Source organism: Schistocerca cancellata, chromosome 9, assembly GCF_023864275.1.
Source record: "Schistocerca cancellata isolate TAMUIC-IGC-003103 chromosome 9, iqSchCanc2.1, whole genome shotgun sequence".
Taxonomy (NCBI): Eukaryota; Metazoa; Arthropoda; class Insecta; order Orthoptera; family Acrididae; genus Schistocerca; species Schistocerca cancellata.
This window is the reverse complement of record NC_064634.1, coordinates 379289708-379317292: the sequence shown is the minus strand read 5'-3', so window position 1 is coordinate 379317292 and position 27585 is coordinate 379289708. Positions and strand designations below refer to the sequence as shown.

Here is a 27585-nt window from a genome sequence, read left to right as displayed (position 1 = left end):
CTGAAGTTTGACATATGGTTTTAAATAATGCGAAACACTTTAAATACTATGTAGAAATAAAAACATTGTTTTACAGTTTCAATAGATGATCTTTTCACTGTACTTTATGTCCAGAAAATAAAACATTCAGACATTCAAAAAATAGGTGCAAATTAGCCACAAACCCTACAGAAAGAAAGAACTATACTTACAATATTTTGAAAAGTGAATTTTGTATTACTCTATGGTGAATAAAAAATTAAACAAACAAACAAGAATGCTTTCAATAAACTTCTATTAAGTCATATTTTATTTTTTAAGGTCATATTTATGTAAGTTTCAGGTCATAAATGCTTGCATATTTCACTGTTTTTTAGGTAATTAAAATCCAGGTCCTAGTAATGAACAGCTTCAGTCAATCTATTATGCTTTCTTCCACTCTCATTTAACTTGTGGAAATAACATATGGGGCAATTCTTCTGGTGCAAAAACAGTGTTTATGTGGAGAACAATTACAAGCATTCCAAACAGAGCATTACACCAGCCACATTTCAAAGAACAAACAATATTGACTATCTTCCCTTTATATTAAAGCCTAGCTCTTCTCATAAAGACAGCAACCAGAGACTTTAACTTACAGAAGTTCTATCCACAGTTATGGAAAAAGAAACAAGTAATACAGACAGACTACACTATAGTAAGACTCAAAATAGTTTCAAGTATGCTAGCCTAAAGATTTATACTAAACCATCCCTTGCAGTGAGAGAACTACCATACACACACTTTGAGAGTCATGTACAGACTGCATTGATGAGGTAGAAGAGTTCTACGATAGTGTGGTATCCTAAATATAAATTTAAGGTCTAATTCTTAATTAAGATTTTATCAAAACTCTTATCATGTACTCGCCCGAGGGTTGATGAATAAATGAATGCAGTGTTTCTTTGGAACCTCCCATGATTAAAACATAGGAGCATTGTCCTAACTTACTTCTTATACCACCAAAAACATGTGTGAAATATATATCAATGTCAGTGGCACTGAGAACAGATGAATCGCTAAAATTGAACAAAGCCCCAGGGCCAGATGGAATCCATACCAGATTCTATACCCAATTTGTGGCTGAGTTAGCCTCTCTGGTAACTATAAAATATAGTAGATTCATGGAACATAAGCCAGTCCCAAGCAGTTGGAAGAAAGCACAGCTCACATCTGTTTAAAGAAGAGCAGCAGAAGTGACCCCCAAAACTGGTGTCCAATATTCTTGACATCCATTTGTTGTAGAATCTTAGAACATATTCTGAGCTCATCATAATGAAATATCTTTAACAGAACGATCTCCTCCATGTCAACCAGTGTGGATTTCGTAAACACAGACCATGTGAATCGTAACTCGCACTTTTCTCACATGCATCAAGGCAGTCAGGTAGAAGCAGTGTTTCTCGGTTTCTGAAAAGTATTTGACTCAATACCACACTTAAGCCTATCATCAAAAGCACGATCATGTGGGGTATCAGACGAAATATGTAAATGGATTGAGAATTTCTTTGTAGGGAGGATGCAGCACATTATTTTGGCTGGAGAGTGACAGATGTAGAAATAACTTCGGGTCTACCTCAGGAAAGTAGCATTGGATCCCTTACTGTTCATGTTGTATATTAATGGTCTTGCAGACTTTTTGCAGATGCAATTATCTACAACAAATACAGTCTGAACAAAAATTCAGTTAACCTTGATAAGATTTCAAAGTGGTGCAATGACTGATAGCTTGCTTTAAATGTTCAAAAATACAAAACTGTGCACTTCTTAAAACGAAGAAACATTGTATCCTATAAATATGATCTTAGTACGTCACAGTTGGAACCTGTTAACTCCCAGAAATTCTCGGGTGTCACACTTAGTAGAGACACGAAGGGGAACATTCATAAAGGCTCTGTCACGGGTAAAACAGGTAGCAGACACCAGTTTAATGGGAGCACACTAGAGAAATGCAAACAATATACAAGGGAGATTGCTTGCAAATCATTCATGTGACCCAACCTATAATTTTGCTCAAGGGTGTGGGACCTGCACCAATTGGGACTAATGGGGGATATTGAACAGAAAACGGCAATTTGAATGGTCACTGGTTTGTTTGATCTGTGCGAGAGTATCACTGAGATGTCGAAAGAACGGAACTGGCACAAACTCAAAGATAGATGGAAGCTATCCTGAGAAAGTCTGCTAACAAAGTTTTAAAAAGTGACTTCAAATGATGACTGTAGGAATATACAACTCTTGCATATGGCTTTCAAGGGGGTATTGAGGATAAGATTAGATTAATTACACCATGCACAGAGGTGTTTAAATTATCATTTTTCCTATGTTCCATTTGAACTGAATGGGAAAAAAGCCCCAATAACCAGTACAGTGAGATGTACCCTCTGCCATGTTCTTCACAGTGATTTGTAGAGTATAGACATAGATGTAGATTAAAATTATGTACGTCAAATGCAACATGAAATACACACAGGTTACCATGACTTTCTGAGTATATTAAAACGATTTTCTTTTTCTTTTTTCTTTTTGCAACTTTTGAATGCGATTCAAACTTTAGAGTGGTTTCATTTCAGTCAGTAAGACAGACAAGTATGGCTATTTACATTCATGTTTTACAAGTCTGATGTTTGGTCAAGGTGTCAATTTAATTCTATCAGAAGATTTCCTTGGGATTTCCAACTTGACATCTCTAAACCAAAACAACAATATGAAAAGGATGGATTGCTACTCACCACATAGAGGAGATATACCACAAAACTTAGACATTATCCTTGTCCCTCCCTACACCATCCCTGCTCCCAACTCCTTGCCTCACAGCTCATATCCCTGCAATAGGCCAAGATGCAAGACCTGTCCCATACATCCTCCCACTGCCACTTACTCCAGTCCTGTGATGGGAATCTCTTACACCATCGAAGGCAGAGCTGTGCAAGCAACTATGTGATCTACATACCAAACTGCAGTCACTGTGCCACTTTATACATGGGCATGACATCTAACCAGCTTCCTGATGAGATGAATGGCCATGGACAAATGGTGGTCAAGAGACAGCTTAACACCCACTTGCAGAACATTCTGCACAATACGATGTGCTTCACAGCCTGTGCCATATGGATTCTTCCTACCAAACACTTTTTTTTTTTTTTTTTTTTTTTTTTTTACTGCACTAGTGAGAACTCTTTCTACACAGGGTGTATACACGGCCGAGGAAAAAAAGTTATCAGGTTTTTTTCAGATCTCCCGATTAAAAATACATGTTCCCCCAGGTGAAAATACACTTTTTTCGTGTTTAGTGTCAATATACTTTCTGTCTAAAATGTTAAACACATCAACCCTTTGAATGGATATGGTTTTACTCAGCAGCGTAGAATTTCTCGGCACTAGAAAACGAAACTCAAGGGGGAAAAAAACAGGTTTTGGAAATATCTTTGATGTGCAGCAACATGTTCGCTCCATATTTTTGTATTAAGAAAGTATAAATTTGAAATCCACCAACAGGAAGAGTTAATGGTTTAAGTTAATATACATTGTGTTGCTACAAGAAAAGAAAAGCTTTCACACATTTGTCTCTAAGATTAATAAGCTACAAGAGAAGCCAAGCTTTCACATATAATGTTGATCTGTTTAGCACATGTTACACTTTAAGATACATCACACAAATATACCGGTACCAGTAAAATTTTTAATACCAACATAAATCTCTGACCTTCTGAGCTCGAAATTCTTGTAAATGGCTCATCATCAAAGTGTTAATTTTTAAATGAGAGCAACTGCTCTGTGATTTAAGAAATTCATCTTACATTCCCGCACATAGTTCATCTTGCGTAAAAGGAAATTTACTCTTAAAATAATTCTTTTCAAACCACAATTCGATATTTTCCCACAATCTGTTAGAAATAGATTCATATCAGCAGTTGCCAGAGAGCGCCAGATAAGAGGCATCACTGCGCTTGTGCAACTACGGTGACGTAGTAAGCCCTATGTTCGTACATATAAAACATTAAAAGGTCTTTCTTACATTATGTCATAAAAGAAACAAGACATCAGAGGATACTCCATGAGCAACGGAATTTTGTAAACCATAATAAAATGCATAGTTCGCCTTAAAGCACACATTCTTATGTCCAGATTTCCAATGACGTAGGCCTCGACATGATATTAAGCTTTTTGGTGTGGTTTTCGGGACGTAAATTTTCTTCAAGTACCAGTACCGTATTATCTAATGTTTGGTTCTTTATTATGGCAGAATGCCATACGTGCTAGAAGATGAAAATGTGCACTTGAAATGCAGCAAACAGTTGAAACTAGCCAATAGTGTGGAATTAAACACTTCGTTTCAAATCAATTTACTGCCTCAGCAGGAAAGCTTAATAAAAGCCAAACTTTTTTAGCAAACCAACAAAAATAACTTTATTGTTCTGCAACGTGATTAATGCTTGACTGTCAGAAAGGTGGAAATAAAATAAAATCTGGAACTACTAAAGTATTTTAGCCTTCCATAATTATGTGAATGTATTTTAATTCACTACATAGCTCCCAGCCACAGAAATCCGTCTTGTTTTCATTTGATGTGAGAGCAGTAAATAAAGAGGAAACAAAAAATATCTCTAAATGTAAACATGGGTCATGTGGAGACTACACCACCCCCACCCCACTATAACTCAAACTGCTCTGCGCATCAGAATGTCAAAAATAAGACTTTTCAAAAATAAGTTCATTTTGTAGCACACATCTTTCTGACGAGTCTGATACATAAAACTATCTTCGAGGAAATGTAAGACATGTTATTTGGTCTTAAGTGTGTCGAAGTGCCGTGCTCCGCCTCCACAAAGAACTTTCTTACACTGCATGTCACAGTATTTCACTCTGTGGAACTCAAAAGTGTATATTTTGTAATAGATGCCATCAAACTATTTCAGGACAGTGGAAATTAAAATGTCCTGTAGTGCCTCTCCTGTTTCCAGTAGGCTGATTTTACAGCCTACCTCCCCCCCCCCCTTTTTTTAATGCAATTAATACTGGATGGGATTATTTGTAACCGGCAGAACAAGAACTAGTCAGAAAATCTGGACTCTTTTTTTTTTTTGCCTATTAGCTAATAACTTGCTTTTCTGTGTGACATAAAATTAAATATAGGATACCTAAAACCAGGCAAGACAAGAGACAGGCAAGACAGTACACATTTCTTCAATCCTTGGGTCCTAGTGATTTTTCCTCTCTAATCTTGCTACAGCTTTACATGGCGTGCTTTCCTTTCTGGGAAAGAACTATTACCTCATCAAAGTTCGTCAAACGCTTCGCTACATGAAAAATCGAAATGTCATTGTCTAATACTGAAAAAGCTGTTAATACAAATAGAACCCAAGACTGGTGTGGTTTCTCAATCTGATTACGTCTATTTTGCCACTGTGTGCTGGATAAAACAAAAGAGGCCTTTCTAATATTGCAGCAATTTTAACACACCAAATAAGCAAGACTGTTTTGGCAATAACGACCATTTTTATAGTATGACACTATAATTCACGAAGTGCCAATACGAAATACCTCTTTGGCCTACTACAGTCAAAAAGCTTTATGTTAGGAAATAGTTTCACATCTCATTCATATGCTCCAGTTTCTCATGCATGAGACCGATAAGTAGTAGAACGAAATTTTTGTATAGATTTGGAATCCTCATATTCTTCCATAATTTGTGTGATGTCCCCGTTTTTTCTCCTTCCTCATTCTAATAAACAATCTTATCACTAATTCTGTAACTATTCCTACCACTGTGAAAACTCATTCTTCAGTAACTTTACTAACCCTGCCACAATCACCAGTTTAATTATCTAGCAATTATTCTCTGATTAGGCGTTATTACATGTTCATACAAAGCATTTTCCATGCTACTCCCAAAATGGAACTTAAGCAGCTGCTACCTGGGGACTACAACTGGCCCTGTCTAGTGTAGCAATCTGGCCAAAAATTTTCTGTCAGAATTTCACTTTCTTGGATACACTAAGAAGATAATACATGATCTTTCTTACCTATTATTCCTATTAGTCGTTTATTTCCACTCTGGTAGTCTGAATCTACAGCTTTCGCTAGTAATTATAACAACGCTGAACATTTGCAAACCGAATCAACCACATAAACAAGCAGCAGTTGGTATTCATCGGTTCGGCTTTATTCCGCTCAGCTCGTATAGTCCCCATCCCGTTTTGTCTGCAGGAAAGTTCATTTCTAGATGCAACGAGGATTCCCCTGGCAGAGACATCACGTACACTATGCACGCATTCAAAAATCAACTTATAATTCATTCAGAAATCAACTTAGAATGTGTTCAAAAATGTCCAAAAACCAGCAGGGGTGCGTTTCCAAATCATGTGAATAATCGATAGACTGATGTGCGCTGGATACTAGGTGCTTTGTGAAACAAGGTTTTCTTTTTACCCTCAAGAATATGAAGTTTCCCCCTCCCCCCCGAAATTTTCCGCTTGGTTCAGATACCCCGGTTTGCCCCTCCCAGATCCAGGCCTGTTGCGCATGCATGAATCTGGCAGCTTGAGCGTGCCAGTAAAATTTTTCCGGGTTCCCCACGTGGCTGGTTGCTGCTACTGGTGCTTACACAGCCAACAGTGACATTTCTGTAGCCAGCAGTGGGAGAAGGTATTACTGATACGCGACTCGACTGCGCATGTGCATGAGCACGCTCATAACTGCTTAAATGAATTTAATGTAAACAGTTGTGACATCACGCTCAATGGAGGCAATTTGTTGTTATGAAGCATTGCATAGTCTTCCTAAAGCCTTTGACACATTTTGCTTGTACATGCACTGTGTCATTTTATGTGGCCCTCTGCAATTTACGTTTTATTTTCATTTTTTTCCTCTCGTTCATGTTTTAATGCTGCAGTATTATTCTGCAGTTGCAGGATACAGTAATATCCTTTGTTACAGTATCAGTTCTTACCAGTCAAAATTACAAAAATTTGTCTGAAAACTAAAACAACAAAAAATTCTCGGGTTTTTCCCTGTTTTCTCCTGGATGAAAAAATTCCCGGGTTTTTCCCGGATCTCCCAGTTGTCCCGTGTCGTATACACCCTGCTACAACATATCCTTCGTTCCCGTAACCCCACTGACCTCAACTTCATTAATCACTATCCTCCACCTGTCTATCGCCTTTCTTGTTTCCATTCCAGCACTACACACACCTTCTGTCCCACTCTTTTCCACTTTTCATCCCCCCACAACAGCTTCTCAAGTACATCTAGCAGTCTATCCTGTCCCCACCTCAGTCTGCATGCTTCCACAGGCAGCACAGCATATTGCCCAACGCCTACCCTTCTATCCCTCCCTCTCCCCATCCTATGCTACCTCCTTACCCCCACCACCAACACCAGTAGATTACTGCTCATGTCAGATGCAGCTGCAGCCCAGCCCCAGTGCCCAGAAGCAGTAGTCGTGTGTGTGTGTGTGTGTGTGTTTTCTATTTTGAAAGGAGGACATTTTTTTCGAAAAGCATAAATGTATAGCAGTTTTTTCATTGTGTGTGTTGGTAACCCAATGTCGCCTCTATATGGTGAGTACTGATCTATCTGTTTCATATTGTTTTTATTCCATTGTGAACTCTCCACTGTTCCACTCAAAGTTTAAAAGTTCCCCAATCCATTCTTTGTTGCATGTGAACACATTTTATTTCACTAGTGCTTATGATTGAACATAAATTTTGTTGAGTTCTACCATCTCTTATCAACAACTATCTGGAGTTCAACTAAGATAGACAATAAGATACACACAAAACTTTAAATAATGTTCAATTGTAAGCCTTTGTAGCACAGTTAAAACTTAAATTAGATATACAATCTGTTTTATTTTAGTATTCACACTATGTTAAGTTTTAACCAAAGTTAACAGAGATAAATACACAGAATGCCATGGTATTCATAAACACAGTCACATTAAAAAATTCTCATTTGCTAAGGACACTTGCAGTCAAACAATGGAAAAAAGACACGGCAATCTGAGAACCTATGGACATTAATTCACACTACTCAGGTTGGAGATTGATGTCACTGAACAATAACAACTGTGACAACTCAAAGCACATTGTCTTCACATACTCTAATGTGAGAGTGCATAGTGGGATCAAATTCACATCAAGTCTATTGGTTTTTCTTGGGTATTATTGATTTCCCTGAAATATTTCAACAAAATCAATTTCCCTGAGGACTTTTGATTTTCCAAACAAATTGACAACCGTGTAGCCTATATAACTTTCATTGGCTTTAATAGGTACCTGAAAATCCTGAGTTAAGATTATCATCATTTATACATGGAAGAGTAAGGAGCAAAGTGAGTGCTGTTTGTCAGACGCCAAATGTCATACATTCATTCACGCAATGACGAATTTGCATGCTTTTTTAACAATAAATAAATAAGTTATGTGTATACAGCAGTAGCACACTATTGATGCGAGATTCTTGGTATGCAGGTTTTCCAGTGAAGAGTCCACATGTTCACATGCTAGTTACATAAATTTCTACATACAATACTTAGTTTAAAATCAGCTCATTTGGAGAGGTGTAAGAACAACAGAAACCTCAACCAAGATCACAAAAGAGAGGGAAAAAGTTATTAATAAAATAGCTCATTGTGGAAGCTCTACATACAAGAGCATGCTGAAAAATAATGCCTCAAAATTTTTTATATGAACTCTTAAAACTTTTAAATAAACTTCTTTATTCTTCATATCTACATATTAATTTCTCAACAGTCACCCTGGTAACAAACACATTTCTCTCAATAAGATTCCAGTTTGTTGATGCTGTCACTGTAGAAGGTTTGACTTTATTGACAGAGGAACAACCTCACCTCTGCTTACACTGCTTCATCATGATCAAAGTGAAGTCCTCGAAGTTTTCTTTAAGTTTTGGGAACAGATGCAAATTGGATGGGTCCAAGTTGGGACTGTACGGAGGATGATCGACAACAGTGAACTCAACGTGTCAAATTGTTGCAGATGTCGTAGAGCTTGTGTGTAGTTTGGAATTTTCATGCTGAAGGAGAGGGTGCTCCATGTGCGGACTAACTCTTCAAATTCGAAACTTGATTTCAGTATGCTGTTTCTCACGCAGCAACATCGTTACAGTACAAACTGCCACGCTACATGCTACAATTCAGAGCCCTTTCGCAGCAGATGGTTGCAATTATGTAGACATGAAGAATAAAGACAGAGAATGTTAATAATATTTGTTTTATTTAAAACATTTTAAGAGTTTTCAAATAAAAAAAGTGGAGGCATTAATTTCTAGCATTCTCTTCTAATAACTGTTTATACTCACTTGCATAACCTGGTGTTGAAGCTGAGTGCAATGTGAAGAGGCTGCTGTAAGACTCATTTGGAGGGTTCGTTCTGACTGTGCAAGCATTGCCACTTTGTGCCCATATAGCTCCATTACTGCTGTTGTCATGTTGCCAACCTGAGTACATCAGAAAATTAGAATATTATAATAAGATAACAAGTAGGAAGTATACAGTAGATAATGTGATACATCAACAACCAACATGTGTCATGTCAAAGTGTGGCCATGGAAGAATAAAAGTTGTGCCTTTCCTGTTTTCTGCATATGTGTGATCAAAATCTGAGGCACTCTTCAGTTCTTTGCTCTGTTGTAATTTTTCACTTTTCCATTTGATCTTGCCACCAAAGGACAGTGTGTCACTCCAACAAATAAGAACGTTAAATAATCAAATTCACGGACTGGTTTGAGAGAGAAAGGGGGAGGGGAGGGGAGGGGGGCGGTGGCAATTAATCAGGCATTAAGGAGTATGTTTCTGTTGGATGTAACAAGACTGTCTCTGGCTTATAAATTATCCTACCCATCTGTTTTCAGGAGATCATTATGTTTAGCATTAAATTCAAAGGTAGAAGTTGATGCTCAAATGTGTGCAACACTCTGGGTATCCCTAAACAAATTCCAGGATCTTTAAGGAACTGAACTGAGTCACCCACCCACATTTTCTTGCAACTATTAATCAGAAAACAAATATGACTCGACAAAGACCACTCCCTGCCTGTCCCATCCCAGGTCTTGGCATATTTCTTTGCCATGGGGCCATTCAGACAGATCAATTATATCCAACTTCAGTGTACACATCATGAAGAACAACAAAATCGTATAGATATCACATGGGCGTCATTTTTCTTGTTGATACCAATAACATGTTGGTTACTTTTTCCTTCCAGTAATTATTCGTAAAGCCTCACCATACTATATGAGGTGTGGTCAAACAATAATGGGAGTTTGTTTTTCCCTTGAAGAATCTTTATCTATCCATGAACATCAACTTTGTCCCCTTCAAAGTAATCCCCCCTCAGATATAATATACTTGTGCCAGCATTTTTTCCAGTCTTGAAAGCATTTTCTGGAACTCACTTTTCACTATGGTGGTAAGTTCCTTCACCAATTCAGATTTACCTCATCGATGGTGACAAAACGACGTCCTTTCATGGTTCTCTTCAGCCTTCAGAAAAGAAAGAAGTTGCAGGGGGCCAGGTCCAGTGAATATGATGGCTGAAACCACATAATAGTTTTGTCTTTTGCCAAAAAATTATGCACAAGCATTGAGGTGTGTGCAGCAGCATTATTGTGATACAATTAGCATGAGTGGTTTTGCCACAACTCTGTTTTCTTCTGATTGCTTGACACAAATGGTGCATAACTTCAGGTAGTATATTGACTGTACAACCATAAGGAAGGAACCTATGATGCACTGTCCCATTGTAATTGTAGAAAACAGTGAGAAGAACATTCATGTGCGATCAAATTTGCTGAATTTTTTTCGGTCTCGGCTCTTTAGGCAGTGTCTGTTGAGCTGACTGGACCTTGGTTTCGATGTCATACCCATATTTTGACACCATACTTGTATATCCATGTTTTGTCACCTGTTCTAACCTTCTTTGGAAGTTTTGCATCATTGTTGACTTCATTCAGCAGTTCCTGAGCGACATCTACACAACATCCCGTTTGGTTAAAATTGAACAGTTTCAGAACAAACTTTGCTGCTACACATTCCACACTCGAAACATCAAAAAAAAAATTGCTTGGCATGAGTCAATGGATGTCCCAACATCATCAGCAACCTCTACAATGGTGATCTGGCAATTTTCCAGAACCATTTTCTTTACTTCTTCCACAATGTCATCAGTAAATGACTTGCTAGGGTGTCTAGGGCAGTCATAGGGCATCCACGGTGGCCATAATCTTCAATGTCTTCTCAAACCTCTTTGAAACATTTCTACCACTTGTGAGCTCTTACTCATAGTAGATTCACCAAAAGCCACAGTCAAAATTTCAAATGTTGTGCTGTAGTTTCTTCCGTTTTTCAAGCAAAATTTATTACAAATTCTTTGAGCCACCTTTTTCAAAAGTAAAAATTCGCTGAGCGTTTGAAAACATTACAATCTTTTCGATTGTCAACAGTAAACTACACATTCAAAACAGCTGAAAATGCAAACATACATCAGGAGCAGTAACAACAGGATTTAAAAAAAAAATTTAAAATAAATTAAAAATTGGATGTAACAAGCCCCATTAATTTTTGATCACACCTCAGTTTTATTGATACTCTTTCTTATTTCCCTTTCTTATTTTAAGTATTCACACTACAACATATTCCTGACTGCTCTGCTATACACCACTGTAACTAATCCCTATTATTCCCAAAACGTAAACTGAAACAGTATCTCCTCAACTACTTTTAAACTCTTCCCTAGCTATCTCCTGTATCATTTATTGTTCACTACTTCGATAAAGGCCCAAACATCATACATTGTAGAGTACAATTTTACACTAGAATTCTTCGATAGTTTTTTTCCAGATATAAGAATGATTCAAATACTGTAACACAACTACACTGTCAATATGAAAAATACAAGCATAAAACAGAGTAATCTTAGTTTAATGATGAATCTTTCTGCAAATACTATTTTTAAGTGACAACTGATTTCTTTTAAATGGTTTGATCTACTCAGGACCACATGAAATAATTTATGTATTCTTTCTTTTCTCCTTTCTTTCTATCCAGTAGTTTTCTTTTCCTACGCCTTTCTTTTCTTTCTTCTGCCCATACTGCGTCTGTCTTTTTCTTTGTTTGCTCTTGAAAGCCTTTGAGACTTTTTACTTTTCCTCAGAACCTCTCTCTTTCTCCAGTTTATTCCTCTGCTACTTCCATTTCTCTCAGGTTTGCTTTAATTTCTTTGAGCCACATCACCTAGCTTTTGAGGTGTCCATAAAATATATCTCATCTCTTCCTTATTGTGTCTAGCTTTCCTTCTATTTTTTCATGATCTACTGTTTCTTAATTTTCAGTTCCCATTGTAATATTTTAGTCCCAAGACATTTCTGATTATTTTGCTGCTTTTCTATTTCACCCAACTGTTTGGCTGTATTTAACAAAAGGCATTCTATTCTAATGATGGTGTTCTATTACTACAGTTTTGAATTTATATAAATTATAAATTGAAAAGTAACCTCCATTTTCCTTGCCCTTGCTAAGTTATCATCTAAATGTTGGTTCACAGTGCAACAAAAACTTCACATTCTGAATTTCAATGTTCTCATACATGTAATGTACTTTATGAACATTGTCCACCAACTCTGCTGTACAGACTTTCTTGTGGGCATGACCAGTAACCAGCTGTCAACCCTTATGTAAGAGGCTGCCAAGTGGCCAGGGAATAGTTTAATCACCCAGTGACACACTGTCTCACTGATCACGACACAGTCTACATCAATGGGTGATTCATAACCCATGTCACCAGAATCATTGATCCCAACAACAGCTTTTCTGAATCAAGTTGATGAAAACTGTCCTTTTAACACATCCTCTGGTCACATGATCTCCCTATGTCTCTAACCCTTATTCCCATCCTCATCAGCTTCTTAAGCCTCATTGCTCTACTCTGGCTCAGTTCAGAATGATTTATAGGGTTTATCATTTAGATCCTTAATTCCCTTAACTCAGAGGTTGTCAAATTACAACACTTTGACTATATACAACCTGAGCCTAGTATTCATGCAGTCCATGTTTCTCAGACATATTTTATAATAATATGCATCTAGCAACTAGCCGCCGGATCCAGTAACGTCAACTAACAATAACAGCTTCTTAAGAGTCTAGTTTTCTGTTCAGTAACAAATAAAAATACTTACCGAGACAGTCATATACTAAAATGTGCTCAATTTTAAATGAGCACAGGTGAAATCAGTTGTGAGCTAAGCAAAGTTGGCTGCTTATAACAGGGGCCACTGAGTGATTAGGAGATCGAGGGGGGCAGCATATTTCATTGTTTGTCTTCCAGAACTGACAACTGATGGGCATGTATGACTCGCACTGAACAGCTGCCATGGCACAAATTTTGTCAATTTAATATTGATTCATGAATGCATATTATAGAGACGGTCCTCTCCAAATGTGGTATGTACTTGCAGCAAGGAATATGAAATTAAATTAAGGCTCTTGTAATACAGCACAATGAGTAGAAGAAAAATTACATTTAAAACAATTTTTAAATATTTGTGATTGTGCCTGATACTGCATTTAAGTATAAGTACAAGTACAATTACTGTTGTTTATCAGTTAGTCATATGCTAACAGAATAACACATCAACAGGCAATTAAAGTGTCACAACTTTGTTGTTAATGAGGGTGGCAGCAATCTGAAACAGAGAAAACTTGACACGACATATTCTGAATGGGCCAACTTTTAACAATCAGAACTTGAGGGCCAGCAGCTAACTTATCATAGTAATTGGGGCTCGTAACATACTAATTTATGTAGTTTACCAATTAATAATAAGACTGGTACACACATGGCCTGAGGAGCTGCCCCACAATGACAGTGTTGGCTCTTGAGCAAGAAAGTTTGATGACCACTGCCTTAACTTCATTCTCTACATGCATCACAACCCCCATTTCCACTACCTTCCTCCCTCACCAGTATCAGCTTCTTCCTGTCATTCCTCTGCTCGACTCCTCATATTAGTCTGATTTACAGGTGTATGAACCTGTGACTCTTTATCCACTGTTCTCTCTTCCTCTTCCTCTATTCTATCCTGCTGCCATCCTTTTCACCCCAAGTGCAAAACATTTCTAACCCTACCTGTATGACAGCAAGTGCTCTTCTTGTCCCTTACTGACCTAGATCTCACTGCCCCTTCACTTCTCCCCTCCTTTCTCCTCACCTCCTCCTCATTCATTTATCCATTAGACATGGGCTCAAATTGAATAGTTCACTGAAATTTATTTTATATGTCACAATTAGTACTACTTAATATGCTGCATTTGTGTACTACACCTCTTTCCTCGCTGCAGCAGCTTCCAGCTTGTTCATAAGATCATCCAAACGTGCCTGCCTTTCAAGATTGTATGGAGGCAAGGTATTAAAGAAGGTGTTTGCTGAGATATTATACACATCCCCTCCTCCATTCAGACCACTACCTCCCAATGAGAGACCACTGGTAACAGGTTGGATTCTGCAAAGGGACTTTGCCAGTTGTGACAAACTGTAAAATAATAATAATAATAATAATAATAATAGTAGAAAGGCATATTCAGAATAGATATAACATATTTTACAATGTTTTAAACACTAAGTGCACAATGTAGGTAACAAGTTTCTGTGAATAAAACAATCTCCTCTTAGGATAAACTTATGAGCTGTGGAATGGGTAGGAGATGGGTGGGGGGGGGGGGGGGGGGGGGGATGATGATGATGGAGAGGAGATAAAGAATAATGACACTTATCAAAATAATGGATCCAAATATCCCTCAAAACTTTAAACTCATGTCAAATTGTAACACTGACTATATGCGTGCCGTTTGTTTTACTTGTTACAGAGGGGGGGTCTGTTATGTTATAAAATGAATGTCATATTTACCCGTTTGTATCAAAAGGAAAATTCACATGAGGAAACTATAAGATTACAAATGGTTCAAATGGCTCTGAGCACTATGGGACTTAACTTCTGAGGCCATTAGTCCCCTAGAACTTAGAACTAGTTAAACTTAACTAACCTAAGGACATCACACACATCCACGTCCGAGGCAGGATTTGAACCTGCGACCTTAGCGGTCACGCGGTTCCAAACTGCAGCACCTAGAACCGCACGGCCACTTCGGCTGGCTATAAGATTACAAAGACAGATAATAACTGGCCATTTCTAACATTCAAGAGACAAAATCCCAGTACTGTCAATTTATACATTTAGACAGTGGGCAGATCCAATCTCACTTGATTTGACCATGAGGACACACTTCCTATACAAGAAAAAAAAGCAGTTGACTAGGTAACATTTCCATCTTGTTCCTGTGTTTGACCTTGTAATTATATTTGCAGAGATTTCTTGTTCTGATGTGGTAAAGATCCATTTTTATTGCAAGCAAATTTGAAGCGTACAAGCACATTCTAGAGGCTGTTTGCATCGAACACAATGTATGCCAAGTAACACAAGTTCTATGGACACTCATAGTCCATGAATATCCTGTCACCAAACTAACAGATCTGTTCTTGTTCGATTGCACAGTTGAATAAATCATCATAAAGAAGAGTAGAGATTCTGATAATGTCACCAAATTATTCTCATCATGAGGCTACAATAAGAATGTGTTGTCACATCTCCGTAATACCATCAGTTTAAAACTGCATAAACAATGGATCTCTCTTCAAAATGTACTAGGGATGAAAGTAAGCTATCCATGCAAACACTGTAAATATGACAAACTGCCTATCTGCTTCTGTCTCGGGTTCTTCGGCCAATGTTCTTCTGATGATTTTACTGATTTTTCACCAGCATGAGTGGCTGGCATTGTCAAAGCTTCACCCTCCATTGCCGGTGGTGAACTGCCAATATGATCAAGATACTTATTGTTACAAAAAAATTAAGTTAGCTCATGTGTGAATAATGAAGGTAAGTCTGATCCACACTTGCTGCCAATCAGCAACGAGGAATCAACAAGCAGTACTTCAAAAGTTACATTGTATGACTGTTAAAGGAGTAATAATTTTACAAGAATTACAATTCAGTATTAAGAGCAGAGAAAAGGCGCAGGCTCCTTTTTCAGCCAGTACTGATGGAGTTACATATTGTACCGCATGAAAAATGGTAGAAATTTTGGATCAAAACTGTAGCGTACGCTAAATAATGTAAAAATGAACATCATAAAGTACCCAGTTCTGGGAGTTCTAGTCACGAAGCGATAGCTGTATAAGGTGTCAAGAACCTGCCCCAAGAATTTATCCACCTATGAGAAGCATAAAGAGAAAGTGGCAATAAGTACTTTCAAACTCATTTCACCATCCAGAAAAGTACTCAACAAGAAGAGCAGCAAGGCTGTATCCTCACCAGTCTAAGGTTAAATACGGTCAGGATAAGGTGGATCATCAAGAGAAATCGAATTAAGATAGTGTTCAGGCTTTCATTAAAAATCTATCTTCTGAGGACAATGGTAAACAATGTGAGATCTGGAGTCACAGCAATATGTTGAGTAGGACGGGTGCTCTGTACAGCAGTTCTAGAGGAAGTAATACGTTGTCCAATGCCTCTTTGAATGTACATCTTAGAATTTAACAGTAACCTTCTCTGTGATACTCAGTACCTCTCTTGTAGTAGTGGCTATTGGAGTTTATTGAACACCTTATCTCTCACACTTACTAAACAATTCTGTGACGAAAGTGCCATTCTTCAATGGCTCTTCTCTACCTCTTCTGTTATGGGAGTTCGTAAGTGTCCCAGACTGGTGAACAGTACTCAAAAATTAGTTAAACAGGTGTTCATAAGCCATTTCTTTCATGGATGAATCCTTAAAATTCCTCTAATAACCCTCAGCCTAGCATCTGCTTTTGCTACAATTTGTTTTATACAGTTATTCCATTTTAGAGTGGTTCCTCCAGCGTATTTTACAGTTATTATTTGCAGTGGCTTTTTACCAATAGCGTAATAAAACATTAATGGATCTCTTCACCTATTTATGTGGAGTATGTTATATTTTTCTACAGTCAGGGTCAACTGTCAGTCCCAGCACTAATCTTCGATACTCTGCAGGTCATTCTACATTTGCTACACTCTTTCAATAGACAACAGCATTGTCTACAAAAAACTTCATTCAGCTTCCAACATTATCCATCAGATCATTTACACAAATTGTAAATGATAATGGTCTTATAACTCCCTTGGGGCACCTCCAGAAATTACCTCTATGTCAGTTCATTCCATCCCATTAAAAATAATGTATTGAGTCCTCTCTCTCAGAAAGTTCTGTATTCAGTCACTAATCTGCTCCAACACTTGGTTAGCTCACATTCTGTTCACTAAATGGCAGTGTGGAGCTTTATCGAATGCCTTCTGGAAGCCAAGAGTGGGCACCTTTGTCTACAGTGCTCTGGATTTAATGAACAAATTGACTGATCTGTGTTTTTTTTTTCAAAATCTCTGTTTATGGAATATGTGTTAGATTCTACAGAATCAACTTTTTTTCTACAGAAATATCATATGTGTGAGCACAGAACAGGATCCCTAATTCTACAACGGAGTGACATCAGCAATATAGGCCTATAATTACATACATCGGATTGATGATCCTTCTTCACAACAGAATTTTCCCAATCAATCAATCTATGCCCGTCATTGTTTTCGAATCATCTACTGCTAGAAGGGGAGCAAGTTCTTTTGCATAATCTCTGTACAATCTCAGAAATGTCTCACCTGTTCAAAATGTCTATCAAGCAGTTTAGCTGATTTTCTACTCCTCTACAACTCATCTCAATATCTGACATTTTAGTGTTTGTTTGATGGTTGAAAGGAGAAACCATATTATGATCTTCCACAATGAAACAATTTCAGATTACTGAATTCATTATTTCAGTCTCCTCTCTGACATCTTCAATTTTGGGACCATTATGGTCACTGAGTGACAGAAGAGATAATTTCACATGCAAACGTATCACTGCTGCGAACGCTCCACAACAAAGTATATACTTATTTACAGTTGCCGATAAGTGTGGAGCACACACTTAATCCAGTATCAAGCCTTGCTGGCAGCCCATTTAATTGATGTTGGCCAAATCATACAAAAATGTGTTCTGCTGGGACTGGCAGCCTGCCTCCTGTTGCCAGAGTCTCAAAGAAAAGGAAGCTGGTAGTTGAAGTGGCAAACACAATAGACCAAGTTGTTTTACTCAGACTGTAGACACTACTGATGTCATGAATAGCAGCATGTTTACACAAAGACAGTGTTCAGAACCACAAAGCACTCTGCAATTACCACTTGAGAAAATTTAGATGAATGTTAAACCATGTTTCTTCGTATATATCGATTTTTGCTGTACCTAATAAAGAATAAATTGTGTCGCAAATAATACTGAATGGAATAAAAATTTGCTAATTATTGGCAATATATAAAATTCAAACAATGCTGAATGGTCACAACAGTGAATCATTGCAAAGAAGATAGTTACAGCAAGAAATTCAATACTTTTTCTTAGGTTTCATTAGCAGTATCTTTGTCTTGAGTTCTCTCTTTGACACAGTAAATAATTTCCAAAGCTTTTTTGGTCTGTTGAGACACCTTCACCTCTCTACTATATTTGAGCACTCACTGTTTCACCAGAATGTCATTTATTCTATCTGTGACTACTAATTTCTGTCATGGGAAAACGATTTCAATGAGTAAATCTTTACAGAACATTCTCAACCAGAAAGTGTTGTTCCTGTAGTATTTGCTCTTTCCAACAGAGTATCACTAGATTTCTAGTATCAACTTTCAGCACACTCTTTTTAGCTTGAACGACACTTGCAGCATACTCCAAATGAAAGATTCCAGCAAGTTACACATCTCCAAACATACAGCGTAAAGTTCTGCCACCAGTCATCTCCTTTACAGTATATTACTCCTGGCCTATCAGACGCAATTTGCTTCTTACTGGTTCTTGCCAAAATGATCGCATTGAATATCTCCACATAGTAGTTACATGTTCTGGTATTTCATGTCCATGGCCAGAGTCAGTAATGAATAAACAAACACGAAGCACTCACTCAATCTGCAGACTACATTTCTGAACCCTTGAGACAATTTAGTCTTACGCTAGTGACAGAGAATTGCTTTTGTACTTCTGACAATTCTTACTCAATAACTTATTCAGTCTAAAAAAAATGGACACTCCAGGTGGGAATATCAACAGTGTAGGAAAACACAGATTGCTACTTTCCGTAAAGATGACAAGTTAAGTTGCAGACTTGCACAATTAAAAGACTCTTACACAAAGCTTCCAGCCACAGCCTCTATCAGAAAAAGAGAAACACACACCATTCATTCACACAAGCAAGTGTACACACACACACACACACACACACACACACACACACACACACACACCATAAATACGTATCAACAACCCCTTCGCAACCATCCCAAAGTGGTGTTCCACTGCCCACACAGTCTATAAAATATCCATGCTGCCAGAGTTGGTGGTCATGTGTGCTAGCTTGTGTGAATATATGGTATGTGTTTCTCTTTTTCTGATGACGGTTGTGGCCAAAAGCTTTATGCAAGTACCTTTCAATTGCGCCTGTCTGCAACTTAACGTGTCATTTTTACGGTAAGTAGCAATCTACATTTTCCTAAATTCTTCAATCTGTTTTATATCCATATTTACTTCTATGATGATATATATTACTCCAGACTGATCCCTTTGTCTTTTTACCAATGAATGATACTTGTGAATGAAAACTATAAAATAAGGTATCATACGTATGAGTACAGATATTGTGCAGAACTGTTAATTTATTTTCATTTGGTGAATGTAAGGAGACAAATGAAATATTCTTTTAATTTTTATTCTACACTGAGAATCTGTGTTAGAACATTATAGTTGACAGAAACCACTGATAAGTTCAATGATTCGCACGTTTAATATCAATATCTGGTTTATTATACGAATGGAATTCTGATTTTCTCTATAAAGGTAGTTAGAACTATGGTATTGAGTTTATTAACAACCACAAAGTCAGGGAAGAAGTCCGGCACAGCCTTCCACAAATATAAAAAGGTAATGAAAAACTGCATTAAGGTGTACAACATCCAACAGAACACCTCACTTTGTTAGACTGTTCATTTATCTCATACTTAACCAAATCATATTGCTTAACTATCTCAGGTAATAACTCTCCTTTTAAATTTAGTATAGTGGATTTTAATTGTTGTATCTTTTTTATTTAATTAAGCCTTTTCCTGGTGTGAGCCAGCAATATGTTCCTCTAACTTATTGGCTTGTTGGTCTATGTTACCATCAGTTGTATCTAATCCGGCAATTAGTTCAGCAGTTAGCTGTCCTGCAGTAGCTTTCATCTCAGCAAGACCTTTTTCAAACTTAACACCTTAGGCACGGTCTTTAAAATTTAATCCATTTTAGTTGTCAGTATTGGCATACAGTTTAAATACTAATGCTTAAACATCACTTCCCTAATTAATAACAGTTACCAACACATGCTTTGGGACTTACTTAAAATCAACTCAATTCTCTCTCAACATGCAGTATCACAGAAGAAATTAAAACTGTTTTTGAGTAAATACAGCTCACCTTGCCTTGCTATACAACACATTGGGTCATAATGTGGACTTCACCACGCAGGTTTAATGATGCTGTGAAGTAGTTGCGCAACTACCTCTCACAATGCAATCTCTCATAGTTACTGGACATCCACTGCAATTAGTCACTGACTGGCATCAGCCACCGATCTTCCATTTCTTCATCTTAACAAAATTTATTTTATTGAATACAATGTTGTGACTTTTAATTGCAAGTCATCATCAGTAATAAAATTATTTGTAATGACTGCTTTTTAGTGCATAGATTAACATGTGCCCTTCCTTTATTGAATGACTTTTTGTCTGGCTTCCTGGGCGAAGGACATTATTTCACAGAAATTCTTCATATAAAATAGGTTATTCCCCTTATACACTTTCTTATCATGTTTTGTTTAATATGTCTTGCTATTGTCACTCTTTGTGGTATGTTGTTGTTGTTGTTGTTGTCTTCAGTCCTGAGACTAGTTTGACACAGCTCTCCATGCTACTCTATCCTGTGCAAGCTGCTTCATCTCCCAGTGCCTACTGCAACCTACATCCTTCTGAATCTGCTTAGTGTATTCATCTCTTGGTCTCCCTCTACGATTTTTACCCTCCACGCTGCCCTCCAATACTAAATTGGTGATCCCTTGATGCCTCAGAGCATGTCCTACCAACTGATCCCTTCTTCTGGTCAAGTTGTGCCACAAACTTCTCTTCTCCCCAATCCTATTCAATACTTCCTCATTAGTTATGTGATCTACCCATCTAATCTTCAGCATTCTTCTGTAGCACCACATTTCGAAAGCTTCTATTCTCTTCTTGTCCAAACTATTTATCGTCCATGTTTCACTTCCATACATGGCTACACTCCATGCAAATACTCTCAGAAACGACTTCCTGACACTTAAATCTATACTCGATGTTAACAAATTTCTCTTCTTCAGAAACGCTTTCCTTGCCATTGCCAGTCTACATTTTATATCCTCTCTACTTCGACCATCATCAGTTATTTTGCTCCCCAAATAACAAAACTCCTTTACTACTTTAAGTGTCTCATTTGCTAATCTAATACCCTCAGTATCACCCGACTTAATTCGACTACATTCCATTATCCTCATTTTGCTTTTGTTGATGTTCATCTTATATCCTCCTTTCAAGACACTGTCCATTCCATTCAACTGCTCTTCTAAGTCCTTTGCTGTCTCTGACAGAATTACAATGTCATCGGCGAACCTCAAAGTTTTTATTTCTTCTCCATGGATTTTAATATCTACTCCGAATTTTTCTTTTGTTTCCTTTACTGCTTGCTCAATATACAGATTGAATAACATCGGGGAGAGGCTACAACCCTGTCTTACTCCCTTCCCAACCACTGCTTCCCTTTCATGTCCCTCGACTCATAACTGCTATCTGGTTTCTGTACAAATTGTAAATAGCCTTTCGCTCCCTGTATTTTACCCCTGCCACCTTTAGAATTTGAAAGAGAGTATTCCAGTCAACATTGTCAAAAGCTTTCTCTAAGTCTACAAATGCTAGAAACGTAGGTTTGCCTTTCCTTAATCTTTCTTCTAAGGTAAGTCGTAAGGTCAGTATTGCCTCACGTGTTCCAGTATTTCTATGGAATCCAAAGTGATCTTCCCCGAGGTCGGCTTCTACTAGTTTTTCCATTTGTCTGTAAAGAATTCATGTTAGTATTTTGCAGCTGTGGCTTATTAAACTGATTGTTCGGTAATTTTCACATCTGTCAACACCTGCTTTCTTTGGGACTGGAATATTATATTCTTCTTGAAGTCTGAGGGTATTTCGCCTGTTTCATACATCTTGCTCACCAGATGGTAGAGTTTAGTCAGGACAGGCTCTCCCAAGGCCGTCAGTAGTTCCAATGGAATGTTGTCTACTCCGGGGGCCTTGTTTCGACTCAGGTCTTTCAGTGCTCTGTCAAACTCTTCACACAATATCATATCTCCTATTTCATCTTCATCTACATTCTCTTCCATTTCTATAATATTGTCCTCAAGAACATCGCCCGTGTATAGACCCTCTATCTACTCCTTCCACCTTTCTGCTTTCCCTTCTTTGCTTATGGCTGGATTTCCGTCTGAGCTCTTGATATTCATGCAAGTCGATCTCTTATCTTCAAAGGTCTCTTTAATTTTCCTGTAGGCAGTATCTATCTTACCCCTAGTGAGATAAGCCTCTACATCCTTACATTTGTGCTTTAGCCATCCCTGCTTAGCCATTTTGCACTTCCTGTCAATCTCATTTTTTAGACGTTTGTATTCCTTTTTGCCTGCTTCATTTACTGCATTTTTATATTTTCTCCTTTCATCAATTAAATTCAATATTTCTTCTGTTACCCAAGGATTTCTACTAGCCCTAGTCTTTTTACCTACTAGATCCTCTGCTGCCTTCACTGCTTCATCCCTCAAAGCTACCCATTCTTCTTCTACTGTATTTCTTTCCCCCATTCCTGTCAATTGTTCCCTTATGCTCTCCCTGAAACTCTGTACAACCTCTGGTTCTTTCAGTTTATCCAGGTCCCATCTCCTTAAATTCCCACCTTTTTGCAGTTTCTTCAGTTTTAATCTACAGGTCATAACCAATAGATTGTGGTCAGAGTCCACACCTGCCCCTGGAAATGTCTTACAATTTAAAACCTGGTTCCTAAATCACTGTCTTACCATTATATAATCTATCTGATACCGTTTAGTATCTCCAGGGTTCTTCCATGTATACAACCTTCTTTCATGATTCTTAAACCAAGTGTTAGCTATGATTAAGTTGTGCTCTGTGCAAAATTCTATGAGGCGGCTTCCTCTTTCATTTCTTAGCCCCAATTCGTATTCACCTACTACGTTTCCTTCTCTCCCTTTTCCTACACTCGAATTCCAGTCACCCATGACTATTAAATTTTCGTCTCCCTTCACTATCTGAATAATTTCTTTTATTTCATCACACATTTCTTCAATTTCTTCGTCGTCTGCAGAGCTAGTAGGCATATAAACTTGTACTACTGTAGTAGGTGTTGGCTTCGTATCTATCTTGGCCACAATAATGCATTCACTATGCTGTTTGTAGTAGCTTACGTGCACTCCCTATTTTTTTTATTCATTATTGAACTTACTCCTGCATTACCCCTATTTGATTTTGTGTTTACAACCCTGTAGTCACCTGACCAGAAGTCTTGTTCCTCCTGCCACCAAACTACACTAATTCCCACTATATCTAACTTTAACCTATCCATTTCCCTTTTTAAATTTTCTAACCTACCTGCCCGATTAAGGGATCTGACATTCCACGCTCCGATCCATAGAACGCCAGTTTTCTTTCTCCTGATAATGACATCCTCTTGAGTAGTCCCCGCCCGGAGATCCGAATGGGGGACTATTTTACCTCTGGAATATTTTACCCAAGAGGACGCCATCATCATTTAATCATACAGTAAAGCTGCATGCCCTCGGGAAAAATTATGGCCGTAGTTTCCCCCTTGCTTTCAGCCGTTCGCAGTACCAGCACAGCAAGGCCATTTTGGTTATTGTTACAAGGCCAGATCAGTCAATCATCCAGACTGTTGCCCTTGCAACTACTGAAAAGGTTGCTGCCCCTCTTCAGGAACCACACGTTTGTCTGGCCTCTCAACAGATACCCCTCCGTTGTGGTTGTACCTACGGTACGGCCATCTGTATCGCTGAGGCACGCAAGCCTCCCCACCAACGGCAAGGTCCATGGTTCATGGGGGGGGGGGGGGTCTTTGTGGTATACATTAGGCTAAATTACAAGGAGACCTTCCAACAATGCTCAAGATCAACCACGGAATTAAAGTCAAAAGAAGACATCATTTGTTTCTCATAGCTTATTTGTTGATTGATTGTTCATATTTATATGATATTAACAATTCGGCAGATCTTCAAGGGCCAGCGATCGCAGGAGCTTCTATATTTGCATCCAAGCAGGTATTCCCTCTCAAAGATGCTGCTATCGCCATCCCATGATGAATACGCACAATCCTCATTGCCCCTCAACATGGCTAGTTACATGCCTTCTTTATTGCACAAGAACCAAATATTGTACAGATATCATAAATATGTCATCTTGAAGAGAAACCCTGAAAGTTTTTTTTTTTTTTCATGTATACCATCACAGCGTAGTTTGGTAATTTGCCAACAGTCAGCGCTAGTCGCAAACATGGTGAGTTCAGGTGTGAAGCGAGCTTTCTGTGTGTAGGGATTTGACAAAAACAAGCGTGCTACAGCTGTTCAACGGATGTTTAGAACCAAGTATGGTAAGAAGACACCAACAAGGAAGATCATTTACCACTGGCACAACAAATTCATAATGACTGGTTGCTTAATGGACGTCCCAGTGTGAGTGAAGTGAATGTGGGGCGTGTACGAGAGACATTCAGAAGGAGTCCAAAGAAATTGGTGTGTCACGCATACTGTGAACTCGAAATGGCTCCAATGACGGTAGTGTGGAAAGTCCTGCGACAGAAGCTGTCTACGAAACCATTCAATTTGGAGCTAATGTAGACGCTCAGCGATGACGACAAAGACAAGCGTTTTGAGTTTTGTTCACAGTTGCAACAATTGAATGAGAATGGGAGTGGCATTGTTGATTGCTTAATTTTTAGTGACGAAGCCACTTTTCACACTAATGGCAAAGTGAACAGGCATAATTGTTGAATCTGGGGTACAAAGGATCCACACAAATTCATTGAACTTGAGCAGGATTCCCCAAAAGTTTTCTTGTGCCCTGTCACGTCGAAAACTTTACGGGCCACTCTTCTTTGTCGAAAGCATTGTCACTGGATAGTCGTACTTGGACATTTTGCAGCAATGGTTGATGCCACAAATGCAATCGGACTCTGTTCATCTTACAGCAGGATGGGGCTCCACCCCATTTTCAACACGAAGTTTGTGGATCGCATCGATGAATCAGCCATGCTACAGAAGGAGACAGCTGTTTCAGGGAATGGACTTCCTGATCACCAGATATCACTCCATGCGACTTTTCTGTGGGGAGGGGGATACACATCAAAGATCTGGTGTATGTACCGCCTCTATCAAGTGATGTGGCAGAGCTCCAGGAGAGAATACGGGAAGCCACTGCCACAGTCGACGATGCCACGCTGGGACGGGTACGGCAAGAATTCAATTACCGTATTGACGTCTGCTGGGTCACTCACGGTTTGCATATCGAATGTTTGTTTGAAAAAAGAGCTGTCAGAGTTTCTCTTCTTGTGCAATAAATAATTGAAAGTGTTCCAGGACTTTATGTAGTCCCTGTATTTGGTACCTTACCATCCAACATTTTAGCTGTATATTGATACGAAATTAAAAATAGTACGATGATAAAGAACATACAGCAATTTCATTTTGCAGGAGTAAAAATAGAAACCAAACAAATTTCATTTCTGCAGTTAGAACTGAAACAAATAATCAAAATTCGAGGAAAATTTAATGAAAAGAAAGCAACTGCATAAAGGATAAAGACAGTCACCAACCAGTCTCTCGTAAATGCAGGTGAAGCAACAAGGTTGAAAATTCTCCGACGAATATCTTCGGATGCAGAGGAAAGAGCCAGTGCCAATATCATATGTACAGATGTGGGCTCCAGCATACCCGAAGCAGCAGTGAGCCACCTGCCATCAAACTGTGCCAATCTTACTGTAAGCTCGAGCACAGACAGAACAGTTTTTGTCACACGTTCATCATAATAATAGTGAGGACGATCTTCAGGGGTGACTAAGGGACGAATCTGCTGCTGCACCTGAAAAAACAAAAATTGACAAAACGAAACAAAGCAAAAGGAGGGAACTAAATATTAAAATTGTGTGATTATTATGTGCACTGGAGCACACACAAAAAGAAGACTGAACTTCCATGAAGACATAAGGCAATACTGACAACATACTGTAGGAAGCAAGAAGTCATTACTGACTATATTATACAATATTATTTCATGCATGTCATTACCATACACACATCTGATGCTGCACACTGAAGTAGAAAACAACATTAACACTCATCAACCTTCAGCAATGGCCTAGTATCATTTATAAACATTATTATTAAACTCACACTGATATAATTAAAGATGTGCATCATAGTTTCAAAATATCTTGGTACATTAGACAGCTGTTTAATACATATCCAAACTGACCAATTAGCTGAAAATCATTTTTCAAATAAAGCAAATAGATAAGATTATGGTTAGAAAATTGAAATAAAACATCTCGTTCGTGGAGCGAAAATTACCTACACCGAAAAGTCCGGTGCCTGCATCAGTTTTTGTTTTACTTCTTGACTGGAAGGGATGAGTTATTGCATAGTATATAAAGACTTAATGTAAAATATTTAATGGGAGCTCTATACAGAAAGGATCTCAAGCCATAGTAAAAAACGTAGTTGAAGCTGCATAGAGATAATGCACAAAACCGTGCCTACTTTTTAATCTGGAAACAAAGAACAGTCATTATGTTATGTCTATATTGACACACTCAAGAATTAGAAACAGCAGAATATTATTCTTATAATTCAGGCAGTCTCAAAATAAAATTTAATGATGTGATACAAAAGCTTTTTACCATCATACAAAAACTATATTTATGAAATATTACAGAAAGAATGAAACACTGACACCTATAAAAACAGCTGCATACTGCACATAGGAACTCTGAACAAATGGCATGTCTGCGGAGCAAATTTACCGAATAAGGCAACCGGGGTTATATCTGGTGGGTAATGTCATACAGTTTTAAAAATGAATCACAATATATAGCTTTTTTAACGGTAACACTGTTTTAGACTTGCCATTTCCTTTTTCACAAAACCAGTCTCGTTATATTTTTATCCACTACTGTTTCAAGAATTATTCAACTATGAATATTCCTCACATGGACTTCAGGAGCCTAAGCAAAAGCTCAGGTGACTAAACTCTTTGTGCTTATAATCCCA

At 38.0% G+C, this 27585-nt stretch overlaps 1 protein-coding gene across 1 annotated transcript in view; it reads right to left on the bottom strand.

Annotated features, from left to right (window-relative positions):
* LOC126100817 (uncharacterized) overlaps positions 1-27585 on the bottom strand; it is a 157193-nt gene that overhangs the window by 45778 nt on the left and 83830 nt on the right. Inside the window, exons 7-9 of the mRNA XM_049911448.1 lie at positions 26133-26398; positions 14361-14568; positions 9343-9480 (exon numbers count right to left, since the gene is read on the bottom strand). Coding sequence (XP_049767405.1) covers positions 9343-9480; positions 14361-14568; positions 26133-26398 — 612 coding nt within the window. The remainder of the gene's footprint in view (positions 1-9342; positions 9481-14360; positions 14569-26132; positions 26399-27585) is intronic.